General features: G+C 34.5%; 1 protein-coding gene across 4 annotated transcripts in view; it reads left to right on the top strand.

The window, feature by feature from the left end:
• The window catches only part of RC3H1 (ring finger and CCCH-type domains 1), a 75,812-nt gene that overhangs the window by 20,957 nt on the left and 41,597 nt on the right, over window positions 1-13,258 (top strand). For all 4 annotated transcript variants that reach the window (XM_070384904.1, XM_070384903.1, XM_070384902.1 and 1 more), the window contains one exon: window positions 12,419-12,787. In XM_070384904.1, the coding sequence (XP_070241005.1) occupies window positions 12,557-12,787 (231 nt within the window). In that variant the 5' untranslated portion in view covers window positions 12,419-12,556. The remainder of the gene's footprint in view (window positions 1-12,418; window positions 12,788-13,258) is intronic.

The raw sequence follows: 13,258 nt of genomic DNA on the forward strand, positions 1-13,258 counted from the left end.
CTAATAGTGGTTGGAATAAAGTGATAATTTGAAAACTCAGAGGTGAGGGAGAAGAAAATAGAGACCAGAGGATAGGCACAGGGATTGAGTTACTTTTTTTTTTTTTTTTACTTATAGCATTGTGGAGATAGAAGTAAAATTTTTTTTTTTTAGCTCCTTTTCACAAAGATTTAAGTTTAAATGCTTCCATATAAGCAAGGAAAGAACTAATAAATTAGGATACATTAAAGAAACAGTATTAGTGTTGTACCTTAAAATGTCTCAATTTCATTGAATTCCTCAGGAGTTTTATAAATTAGTATTTAACAATCTGGAATATAAATTTCTGAGACACAAGTTAATTTTTTTTTTTATAGTGAACATTTTCCCTTACATTCAAGATTATTGAGGACTTGCCAATCAGATTTGTCATTGTGTCTCAAAATAACTTCTAGGGACAGGAGGAGTAAACTTCCTTTATGAAAAGGAGCCATTATTTTAGCAGGAGGACAGATTTCAAAAGATAAGTGAGTTATCTTTTTGGCTTAAAAAAGAGTCTTAATTAAGGAGACTTCAGTTTTTTTTTTCTCCTGTCTTTAAGCTTATTTTCTTATTTTTTTTTTTTTTTAAAAGATATTTAATTTTTAAAGTAAAATGAATTAATATACAGAAAGGGCTCAAAACAGTTTCTGTGCATTGTTCTTGGTGTTGGTTTTGTTATTGTTTTTTAGGAAGTGTTATTATTCATAAGACATCAGTTTTCACAAAGAAAACAAGTTTCAGACATCTACAATTAATTTGAAAGCAGTTAACAACATATATCTGACTTTGTTATTCTCATTATTCTTTGATTTTTGGGCCACCATTAAATGGTGAGGACATATGTACATACAGCATATGTAATCTTCAGCAGACTATTAATGCAAACTAAAAAAAAAACTCTTTGATGTTTTGCTATGACAGATAAGTTTCCCTGCCTACTGCCTCACAGCTCCTTTAAGATGATGCTTTTGACTTTGGCCTTTTTATTTCACCACCTCTGTAATAACTCTAATGACCTCTTGTGGAGCACGTTTTTACACACAGTGTAGAACTTTGCTATATAGAATAGGAATCTGAAGCTTCAGACTTTATACCAAAAGTTAGTAGCTGTCCTTCACTTGCAGTGTTTCAGCTTGATCAAGCAGCTTCTCTGTGAATGGCTTTATCCTTCCTTACTATTTCTTCTGCTAAATTTGGCTTTACATTGGAAATAGAAGTGTTTGCTTTTGTCCCTCTGAACTCTGGGAAAATAAGCCACCTAAATTAGCCCTGTGTAGCTTTCTCAACCCTTTTAATCGAGTTCTGTTTTCCAGGCCTGTTCCTCCTCTTAAGTCAGAAGTCCTTCTCTTTATACTGGTCCTAAGAATTTGTCTATATTTGCACTAACATTAGCATATTAAGTTATTTATATCTAGGATGTTGTGAACAGTATAAAGTTACAATTCAGTTTGTTTATTTTGGGAAGAAGTATTTTTACAGTCAAAATTGAGTCTTCACAGGGTGTTATTGCTGGAGAAACCTTGAGTCTTCAGAAATCTCACACTGTTTTATATGTGAATTAACTAATATTCTGAGAATTATAACCCTGAGTGGTATTGTACTAAACCTTCATTTATTTTTCTTCTTTTTGTTTTTATTTTCTGCTCTTAGCATCACTTTTCAAGATAGTTAAAAATTTTCTCTTCTCTGATGTTGCCCTGTTTTTTGGTTGCTATGGAAATGTCCCAGGCAAATGGCAAATTAAGGCCAAAGATAATAATTAAACTCATCTCATGGGGTAGGGCAGGGTGGAAGGAGATCCAGGATTTTCTTCTTACAGACAGTAAGGTTTTGTTTGTTTGATGTAATATCTTGCTCTAGGTAACTTACGCTGTGAATTAACATAAGAACTGAGTTTTAGTCTCAACTTGACAATTTATTAACTTTGGGCAAGTTATTTAATGCTGCTGAAGATCAAGAGTTACCTATAAAATGGGTATAATAATGCTTCTGAAGAGTGACTAGGCCAGAATAGATGCTTGAGGAATTTTAATTTTCTTACTTCTCTTTCTAAATCAGACACACATAAAATAAACCTTGATGGAGGAGATGGTAATAACTTTTTAACAATTTTTAAAATGTCAGTTTGAATATATTTAAATGAAATCTTCAAAGCAGTATAATTTAGCTATTTATTTAATTTAGCTATTCCCTTGTAGCTCAGTCGGTAAAGAATCTGCCTGCAATGCAGGAGACCTGGGTTCAATTCCTGTGTCAGGAAGATCCCCTGGAGAAGGAAATGGCAACCCACTCCAGTATTCTTGCCTGGAGAATCCCATGGACAGAGGAATCTGGCAGGCTACAGTCCTTGGCATTGCAAGAGTCGGACATGACTTAGTGACCAAACTACTACTACTACTAGAATTACTGCTGTGCTCATAGAACAGTCTGAAACGTATCTTTATATTTTTAAATTACTACATTAAAATTAAAAACTATGACTTTATAAAAAACCTTTAATGGCTATTTAAACAGCTTTATTGAAGTATAATTTACATGCTGTAAAATTTACTTAAGTGTACAGTTCAACAATTTTTAGTAAATTTTTAGACTTGTGCAACCATCGGCACAATTTTAGAACATTTCCATCATCCTAAGCTCCCTTGCCATAATGACTTAATTGCACCTGTTAAGTGGCAGAAATTAGAGAATTTTAAAGTACCAGCTTATGGGTTAAGCTGGCCTGAATTTGAATCATAGTCCAGCCACTCACTAGTATTCTGGTTTCTTTATCTTTAAAATGGAAATAACTATATCACAGTGTTGCTGTGAACATTTAATTAATTAGATACAGTATATAGAGCACTGAAAGTACTGGCACCTAGTTGGTGCTTAACAAATACTGGTTACTGGTGGTGGTTTAGATTGTGGTTTAGATTTGTGGTGGACATTTAAATGAGAGACACACCTGAAAACACTTGGCATGAGACATGACACATGGTTTACTTTTGGAAAGCCAAGCTCTGTTACACATCATGTTATCATAATTTTGCCTATAGTAGCTCTTTGGGAATTGCTTTAATCACCCTTAAACCTTAAGGCTCACAACATGTAGTTGTTTGTTGTTTTGCAGAGGCATGGGTTTGAAAGGAGTTACTACAAGGCATTTACATGACTTGGAGTTTGATGTCTGCAAACTAGTCACTTAGCTGGTGGAATGAGTCAGTGGTTTTATTGTTTACTGTTCACTGAAATAATTTTCTTACTCTGATAAGATTTTATTTCCTTTTAAAAGAAAAAAAAACTCTGATGATAATATTGAAGATTAATTTTATTAATATAGGTGGATAAGGATGAGATGGTTAGATAGCATCATGGACTCAATGGACATGAATCTAAGCAAACTCCGGGAGATAGTGAAGGACAGGTGAGCCTGGCATGCTGCAGTGTGTGGGATCGCACAGTCAGACATGACTGAGTGATTGAACATCAACAGCATAAGAGATATTTTGAGTGATGGTTTTTAATCAGAATTTAGAAGTTGGGAAGAATTAGTAAAATGTCAATGTCACATTCTGTCTAGTAACTCCTATCAAGGGTATGGAAGAAGGCACAGAAGATGACCTTCTAAATGCTGTTTAAGCATACTCCTGTGGGTGTAAGAATGTGTATTTTATTTAGGAAGTTATATATGATTTTTTAAAATAAGTTTGGGCTCTCTTCAAGGTCAGACTGAGTGCTGTTTAATTTGTATTCTGAATGATCTATTACCAGTTATCAACAGTAAGATCACCAATTGTTGCCATCTACAAAGGAGAGTAGGTCTTGTTTAAACTGATGGGAAAGTTAACCATTGCTCTCATCATTGAGCAGCAGAGTGACTCTTGTATTTTTTTTAGAAATAAGAGGATCCATCATTTATGTTCTGTTTCTGATTAGGAAGGTTCCAGTAGAATTACTCTTAATGAGCTAGATTCAGTCTGAGCTCTAACACATATTTTACCTGCAGACTTTGAGCACATGTGCATTAATTAATAGAAAATTTTTTTTCTTACATAGCCTTGCTCTGAGGAAGTTTAAAGAATCTAGATGTTGGTATTTAATAATTTTATTTTGTGTTTACTCTTTTTATTTGTTTTTTAATTGAAGGATAATTGCTTTACAGAATTTTGTTGTTTTCTGTCAAACCTCAACATGAATCAGCCATAGGTATTCATATATCCCCTCCCTTTTGAACCTCCCTTCCATCTCCCTCCCAGTCCTACCCCTCTAGGTTGACACAGAGCCCCTGTTTCAGTTTCCTGAGACATACAGCAAATTTCCATTGGCTATCTGTTTTACATATGGTAATGTAAGTTTCCATGTTACTCTCTCCATACGTCTCACCCTCTCCTCCCCTCTCCTCATGTCCATAAATCTATTCCATATGTCTGTTTCTCCGTTGCTGCCCTGCAAATAAATTCTTCAGTACCATTTTTCTAGATTGCGTATATATACATTAGTATACAATATTTATCTTTCTCTTTCTGACTTACTTCACTCTGTATAATAGGCTCTAGGTTCATCCACCTCATTAGAACTGACTCAAATGTGTTCCTTCTTATGGCTGAGTAATATTCCACTGTGTATATGTACCACAACTTCCTTATCCATCATCTGTTGGTGGACATCTAGGTTGCTTCCATGCTCTAGCTGTTGTAAATAGTGCTGCAATGAACGATGGGAAATGTGTCTTTTTCAATTTGGTTTCCTCGGGGTTTATGCCTAGGAGTGGGATTGCTGGGTCATATGGTGGTTTTATTCCTAGTTTTTTAAGGAATCTCCATACCATCTTCCATAGTGGCTGTATCAATTTACATTCCCACCTACAGTGCAAGAGTGTTCCATTTCTCCACACCCTCTCCAGCATTTGTTGTTGTACACTTTTTGAAATGATGGCCACTCTGACCTGTGTGAAGTGATATCTCATTGGAGTTTTGATTTGCATTTCTCTAATAATGAGCAGTGTTGAGCATCTTTTCATGTGTTTGCTAGCCATCTGCATGTTTTCTTTGAAGAAATGTCTATTTAAGTCTCCTTCCCACTTTTGATTGGGTTGTTTGCTTTTCTGGCATTGAGTTGTATGAGCTACTTGTATATTTTGGAAATTAATCCTTTGTCAGTTGTTTCATTTGCTGTTATTTTCTCCCATTCTGAGGGTTGTCTTTTCACCTTGCTTAGTTTCCTTTGCTGTGCAAAAGGCTTTTGAGTTTAATCAGGTCCCACTTGTTTACTTTTGTTTTTATTTCCATCACTCTAGGAGGAGGTGGGTCATAGAGGATCTTGCTTTGATTTCTGTCATCAAATGTTCTGCCTATGTTTTCCTCTAACAGTTTTATAGTTTTTGGTCTTACATTTAGGTCTTTGATCCATTTTGAGTTTATCTTTGTGTGTCGTGTTAGGAAGTGTTCTAATTTCATTCTTTTACGTGTAGCTATCCAATTTTTCCAGCATCATTTATTGAAGAGGCTGTCTTTGCCCCCATTGTATATTCTTGCCTCCTTTGTCAAAATAAGATACCTGTAGGTGTGTGGGTTTATTTCTGGGCTTTCTATCTTGTTCCATTGGGCTATATTTCTGTTTTTGTGCCAGTACCATACTGTCTTGATGACTGTAGCATTATGGTATAATCTGAAGTCAGGAAGGTTGATTCCTCCAGCTCCATCGTTCTTTCTCAAGACTGCTTTGGCTAATCAGGGTCTTTTGTGTTTCCATATGAATTGTGAAATTTTTTCTTATAGTTCTGTGAAAACTGCCATTGGTAATTTGATAGGGATCGCATTGAAACTGTAGATTGCATTTAGTAGTATAGTCATTTTCACAATATTGATTCTTCCTACCCAGGAACATGGAATATTTCTCCATCTGTTTATGTCATCTTTGATTTCTTTTATCAGTGTCTTATAATTTTTTGTGTAGAGTTCTTTTGTCTCCTTAGGTAAGTTTATTCCTAGAGATATTTTTATTTTTTGTTGCAATGGTGAATGGGATTGCTTCCTTAATTTCTCTTTCTGGTATTTCATTGTTAGTATATAGAATTGCAGGTGATTGCTGTGTACTGATTTTGAATCCTGCAACTTTGCTAAATTAACTGATTAGCTGTAGTAATTTTTTGATACTATCTTTAGGATTTTCTATGTACAGTATCATGTCACCTGCAGACAGTGAGCGCTTTACTTCCTCTTTTCTATCTGGATTCCTTTTATTTCTTTTTCTTCTCTGATTGCTGTAGCTAGGACTTCCAGAACTATGTTGAATACTAGTGACAAAAGTGGACACCCTTGTCTCGTTCCTGATGTTAGGGGGATGCTTTCAGTTTTGCACCACTGAGAAGAATGTTTGCTGTAGGCTTATCATACATGGCCTTTACTGTGTTGAGGTAGGTTTCTTCTATGCCCATTTTTTGAAGAGTTTTGATCATAAATGGCTGCTGAATTTTGTCAAAGGCTTTTTCTGCATCTGTTGAGATTATCATATGGTTTTTATCTTTCAATTTGTTAATATGGTGTATTACATTGATTGATTTGCGTATGTTGAAGAATTCTTGCATCCCTGGAATAAACCCAACTTGATCATGGAGTATGAGGTTTTTGATGTGTTGGTGAATTCTGTTTGCTAAAATTTTATTGAGAATTTTTGCATCTATGTTCATCAGTGATAAGTGGCCTGTCGTTTTCTTTTTTTGTGTTGTCTTTGTCTGGTTTTGGTATCAGGGTGATAGTGACCTTGTAGAATGAGTTTGGAAGTGTTCCTCCCTCTGCAGTGTTTTGAAAGAGTTTTAGAAGGATAGGCATTAGCTCTTCTCTAAATGTTTGATAGAATTCTCCTGTGAAGCCATCTGGTCCTGGGCTTTTGTTTTTTGGGAGATTTTTGATCACAGCTTCAATTTCAGTGCTTGTAATTGGGTTGTTCAATAATTTCTGCTTCTTCCTGGTTCAGTCTTGGAAGATTAAAGTTTTCTAAGAATCTGTCCATTTCTTCCAGGTTATCCGTTTTATTGCCATATAGTTGTTCATAATAGTCTCTTATAATCCTTTGTATTTCTGTGTTGTCTATTGTAACCTCTCCTTTTTCATTTCTAATTTTGTTGATTTGATTATTCTCTCTTTCTTGATGAGTCTGGCTAAAGGGTTGTCAATTTTGTTTATCTTCTCAAAGAACCAGCTTTTAGTTTTATTAATCTTTTACTACTGTTTCTTTCATTTCTTTTTCATTTATTTCTGCTCTAATCTTTATGATTTATTTCCTTCTGCTAATTTGTTGTTGTTCTTCTTTTTCTTTTCCACTTGCTTTATTTAGGTGTAAAGTTAGGTTGTCTATTCGATGTTTATCTTGTTTCTTGAGGTAGGACTGTATTGCTATACACTTCCCTCTTAGAAGTGCTTTTGCTGCATCCCATTGGTTTTGAGTTGTGTTTTCATTGTCATTTATTTCTAGAAATTTTTTGATTTCCCTTTTGATTTTTTCAGTAACCTGTTGGTTATTTAGAAATGTATTGTTTAATCTCAATGTGTTTGTGTTTTTTACAGTTTTTTTCTTATAATTGATATCTAGTCTAGTGTGTCAGAAAAGATGCTTGATAATGATTTCAATTTTCTTAAATTAACTGTTCCATGTGCACTTGAGAAGAAGGTGTATTCTTCTGTATTTGGATGGAATGTCCTGAAGATATCAATGAGATCCATCTCATCTAATGTATTATTTAATACTTGTGTTTTCCTCACAAGGAATACTTATGGTTTCCTTTGTGGGAGTTCTCACTATTTGATACTCCCTAGGGTTAGTTCTCTGGTAGTCTAGGGTCTTGGAGTCAGTGCTCCCACTCCAAAAGCTCAGGGCTTGATCTTGGTGATGTTGAGAAGAGCCATTTATTTCACTGGAGTGGTGAGACCAAAATACCAGCACAGTCGCCGTAGGTGGGGTGTGGCACTCTCTTCCTGTTACTTTTTTATTTTTTTCATTTTTATTCCAGGTGGTCACCTGTTGCAATAATCTCTTTGGACACACCTAGAATTCCAACAAAGTCACTTAATTCCTGTTTCTTTGTCCAGTGACAGCTCCTTTGTCTTCTCAGCCTCCTCATGCTTGTTATGATTAAAGTGTCTCATGTTTACTCTTGATTGAAAGAATGTTTATTATATTCGCAAAGTCATATGTCCTTTGTGGTTTAGATGTGTTTTGTAGTTGAAGGTGGTGTAAAGAACTGTCTTTGAGAAGCTTGAACAATGTTTTAAAAGATGACTTTGGAGAAAGATGTTTAAAGAATGAGGAAGTGGAAATTCTTCTTGTATCTACTACAACAGTTTGAGTCTTGAGAAAAGCTTTGGTTTTTGATTTTGCTGATTGAAATAGAATCATCAAAGTGTGACTTAACCCTATTCTTATTCATTAAATTTTCTATCCAAAGTCAAACTTTTAAAATATTGTTCTCTCCTTGTCTCTCAAACCCATGTTTTTGGTCAAAAGAGTGCTTTTTAGCGAAGAACTGGGTGCTGATTCTGAATGATAATTCTATAAACTTTGTTATGCCTCTAAGAGCTACTTAACTGGAATGTGTGAGGGGTTAGCAATTATATACTTCATTTTACTAGGTTAATACAGATGGAAATGATACATTTCATTATAAAAGTAATAAACTATGCTAGTTCTTTGAAACATAAATTATAGAGAAGTTCTTAAAGGGTTTTTAATGAATTTTATAAAGAACTAATAAGTAATTTTGATGACTTGACCATCCAGATATGTATAGTAAAAGAAGATCAGTTTATTAAAGAAAATATTTTTAATAGTTTTATAGTAATTCTTTGTGTTCTAAATGTGGTCTGTCTTCTCTTGTTTTCATTATTTCAGGTTTTTTGTACTTATATAAGTAAATTGTGATTGTATACATTTTGTAAGTTGCCCAACTGTGTAACTGCTGTCAAGTTTGTTAGATATTTTCTGTATCTTTTTCTTCTATCCATTTATATTCATTGATACCAAGACTGTAGGATTTTCCCCCCCAACACAAATGACATCATACATATTGGTCTGAAAATTTTGCTTTAACTTAACATTTCTGCATGCTTAATTCTCTTTTTAATTATTCTGCATGTTTTGATAGTATAGGCATACCTTGTTTTAAAAAACAATGAAGTGGATCATTTCCTGGTTCTTCAGTGCCTTAACATTACGATCAGATACCATTGTTGTTGTTTAGTTGCAAAGTCATGTTTGTCTCTTTTGTGACTCCATGGACTATAGCCTGCCAAGGCTCCTCTGTACATGGGATTTCCCAGGCAAGAATAGTGGAGTGGGTCCCATTTCTTTCTCTAGGGGATCTTCCAGACCCAGGAAAATCTCTTGCTTTTTAGGTGGATTCTTTACCATGAGCTACTGGTTATGAGTTAAAAGATCCTATAGTTTTTGGTTCCCTCTAATTCTTTAGTCTCACCTCATATCTTTTTGTCTTGCTCTCTGTTTTATTTTTTGTTTTGTTTCTGGCTTCCCTGTAGCTTTGATTTTTTTTTCAAGCTCCCCATTTGTACTATATTGAATTTAGTCTCAGAATCTGTGATTATGTTTTTCTTTTACCTGTTATAAAATCTATACACAACGCATATTGGGCTTTCCTGGTGGCTCAAACAGTAAATAATCTGCCTGCAGTGCAGGAGACCTGGGTTCAATCCCTGGGTTGGGAAGATCCCCTGAAGAAGGGAATGGCAACCCACTCCAGTATTCTTGCCTGGGGACTCCCATGGACAGAAGAGTCTGGAGGGCTACAATCCATGGGGTTGCAAAAGAGCAGGACGCAATTTAGCAACTAAACAATAAAATCTGGGTTATTATTGCAGCTCTTTCTGTTTTTAGCTTATTCAGCCTTACTAAACCTCCATTTCTCATGGAGTTGACAGTTGAACTCCATTGACCCTCTGATCAGTTGAAAATCTATGTTTAATTTACAGTTAGCTCTCCATATGTATGGTTCCTCCTTATCTGTGGTTCTGCACCCAAGGATTCAGTCAATTGCAGGTTGTTGTGCTGTGCTGTGCTTAGTCACTCAGTTATGTCCAACTCTTTGCAACCCCATGGACAGTAGCCCACCAGGCTCCTCTGTCCATGGGATTCTCCAGGCAAGAATACTGGAGCGGGTTGCCATGCCTTCCTCCAGGGGATTTTCCCAACTCGGGGATTGAACCCAGGTCTCCCACATTGCAGGCAGATTCTTTACCATCTGGGCCACCAGGGAAGCAGGTCGTTGTAATATGCAGTATTTACTATTGAAAAAAAAAAATTCCACGTACAAGTGGACCCTTGGTATTCAAACCTATGATGTTTAAGGGTCAACTGTATCTGTAAAATGAGATAACAGTAGTTACCTACTTTTTATCATTTTGTTCTATGTAAAGCATTTAGTACATTTATAGTATGTGGCACATGACATATAAATAGTAAAAATTATACTGATTGTGCAATAAAGCATTTATGTTTTGTGCTCTTTTGGGTTTCTATAGTTTTACAGTGTTAAGGGAATAAGGAGCCATGTTTTAACTTTGTTTTATGATTAATTAACAAATGTTAAGTTCTTTACACAGCCATACTAGTAAAAAGGAAGGAATCATTCACTGTGTGAAGGTTTAACCTAAGATCACATTCTTTTTAGGCATTAATTTAAGCTGCATGCTAATTTATAGAAAAGATTGGATGATACTTAATCAACTTCAGCAAACATTTCTGACTAATAACCAGTTCTTGTTCTAAATATTATGTCTTTTAAGCACTTTTCTCCTTTATTTTGGAGCATTCTACAACCCCATGCAAATTGTAGCATTTGACTTTACAATTGAGTAATTAGATACTTCATTTTCTTTTTTAACACTTCGGATGATGGGCTCTTTTTATTAAGTATAAAGATTTAATTAATGTAAACATGCCTGTAGCTACTCATTCTATTTGCAGGTATATTTTATTTAAAATATTTATAATTAATTATAGAAATAAAAATGTGGGCATTTTCTTTACTCACTCTGTCCTGTTATTGCACAGGCCATTTGAACATATACACAGATAACTTTAATTTTAGATCTACATATGAAATTAACTTGTTAACTGTCTAGGTTCTTATATTTTTTCCCCCATTATCCATTTGTTTGATAGCACAAAAATCCAGACAAAGCTCAGGTTACTCACAAGGCAGATACTACAGAGTTTCATTGTTTCCCTAATAATTCAGAGTCTGGATCACAGTACTAGTAGTGCTTAGTAAAAATTTGTTCAGTGACTGGATAAAATTTTTTAGCATACTAATGGAAATTGTTCTCTCAATAATGGGCTTGCATTTAAGGTTGAATTACTTCAGTAAAACCTAAATTAAATGTAATGCTTGGAAAATAAAATGTGTAGATAATTTACCTTTCTAATTAATTACAGCTTAGATGAGTTTTTCTTTTTTTCCATAAGCAGTCTCTAGGGAGCATAATCAAATCTTTAAGAACATGTAATACTGTGTTACTTTATTGTTCTGTTCATCAGTTCTCATTTTTAGAAACTACAGTTACAGTAAGTATAGCAGGTTGTTTAAGATATGTGCAAGAAATTTCAGATTAGATTTTATATGTAAAGAAAATTTATGTTAGACACAGGTGATAAGTTTTGTAATTTGATTTTTATCCCCTACCAAAAGGAAGTGGAGAGACAGTAAAATTTTACTGTATGTATATGTGTTCTGGTTAACTGTATTGTTCTATCATTCTTAAACTTGAGAATTTAAAAAATCTTTTGAAGTAAATAATTTTAACTATAACACAATATACTATAGCAGCAAATATAAGCCATAACAGAGGCTTAAAGATCTTTACCAGTTAAAAAACAAACAAAAAAACTCTTAAGATAAATGTTAAAAACCCCACAATCGCTTTTTAATCTCATTACCCACACTGAATTTGATGATAAAAATATTTTAGGGTAGTTTTTACTTTAGGCCAGTTTTTAAAAAAACTCTTTATTAGGGTATAACATACACTGAAATGTATACATTGTTAAGTGTAGAGCTTCATGAATTTTCACAGATGAACAGATTGTGTGCAGATCAAAGTAGTCTTAGCTATCTTAAGTCTAATTTTAAAATATAAAACAATCATAAACTTAGATAAATTGAGAGACTTAGATCTTGGATCCAGCTTTGTTATTGTCACCTACAGCAAATTACTTCCTTTTTCTGAGGTCTACTCTCCATCTCTAAAATGAAGGGATGAGACTAGCTGTTTTATTATGGCTCTGATTTTGTCAAAATGCAAAAAAGGTAGACTGTGTTGATATAAATGTGGTATAAAATGTTATAGGTAGTGGGGTGAGAATGTACAGTAAAGGAAGGCAGTCATTTTCTTTCTTTGTTTTTCAGGTTATATTTCACACTATGTGCTGACTGTATTTACAGAAGATATTTAAAAAAAAAAAAACTTTTTTCAAAGATTTTGATTCCAGTGGAATCTTTGCTTTAGATTTTGTGTGTGTGTGAGTAAATTGTAACTCCAGAACAATGCCTGTGCAAGCTCCACAGTGGACGGATTTCCTCTCCTGCCCAATTTGCACTCAGACTTTTGACGAAACAATTAGAAAGCCCATCAGTTTGGGTTGTGGCCATACTGTCTGCAAGATGTGCCTGAACAAACTCCACCGCAAGGCTTGCCCATTTGACCAGACCACTATCAATACAGACATTGAACTCCTCCCAGTGAACTCAGCGTTGTTGCAGCTAGTGGGTGCTCAGGTTAGTTGGGTAACTTGTTACATTTTTAAATGTCTGTATATGTGTATTTTCCTTCTGAGAGAAACTGATTAAGATTGAGTCCTATTGCCTTCTATTTAAATAGATGCAATTCTGTAAAGTATTGTTTAGACACTTTGTTTCAGCACCTTAGGTTCTGTTGTGCTGGTGCAGTGTTTCTCATTGCACAGTAACATTCAATCTGGTGGTTAGATTTTCTCAACAGCCTTAGCTCTCAGATCACTAGAGAAACCTTAGAGGTAAGTCACAAGGACTTCTTAATATTAAGGAAGATATTATTTGCTAAACAATTGCATTTTACTTAATAAGAAAAATGAAGCTGCTTCAGACAATTTTACTTAGTAGATACTAACTGAAATGAAAGATACAGAAGGTAATGAAAACTGTAGAACACTGCCTTTGGAATCTTTTGTCTAGAGTAGGAGCAAATGCTCCTTTAATACATAAAATGTA

The sequence above is a fragment of the Bos mutus genome, chromosome 16 (assembly GCF_027580195.1).
Source record: "Bos mutus isolate GX-2022 chromosome 16, NWIPB_WYAK_1.1, whole genome shotgun sequence".
Taxonomy (NCBI): Eukaryota; Metazoa; Chordata; class Mammalia; order Artiodactyla; family Bovidae; genus Bos; species Bos mutus.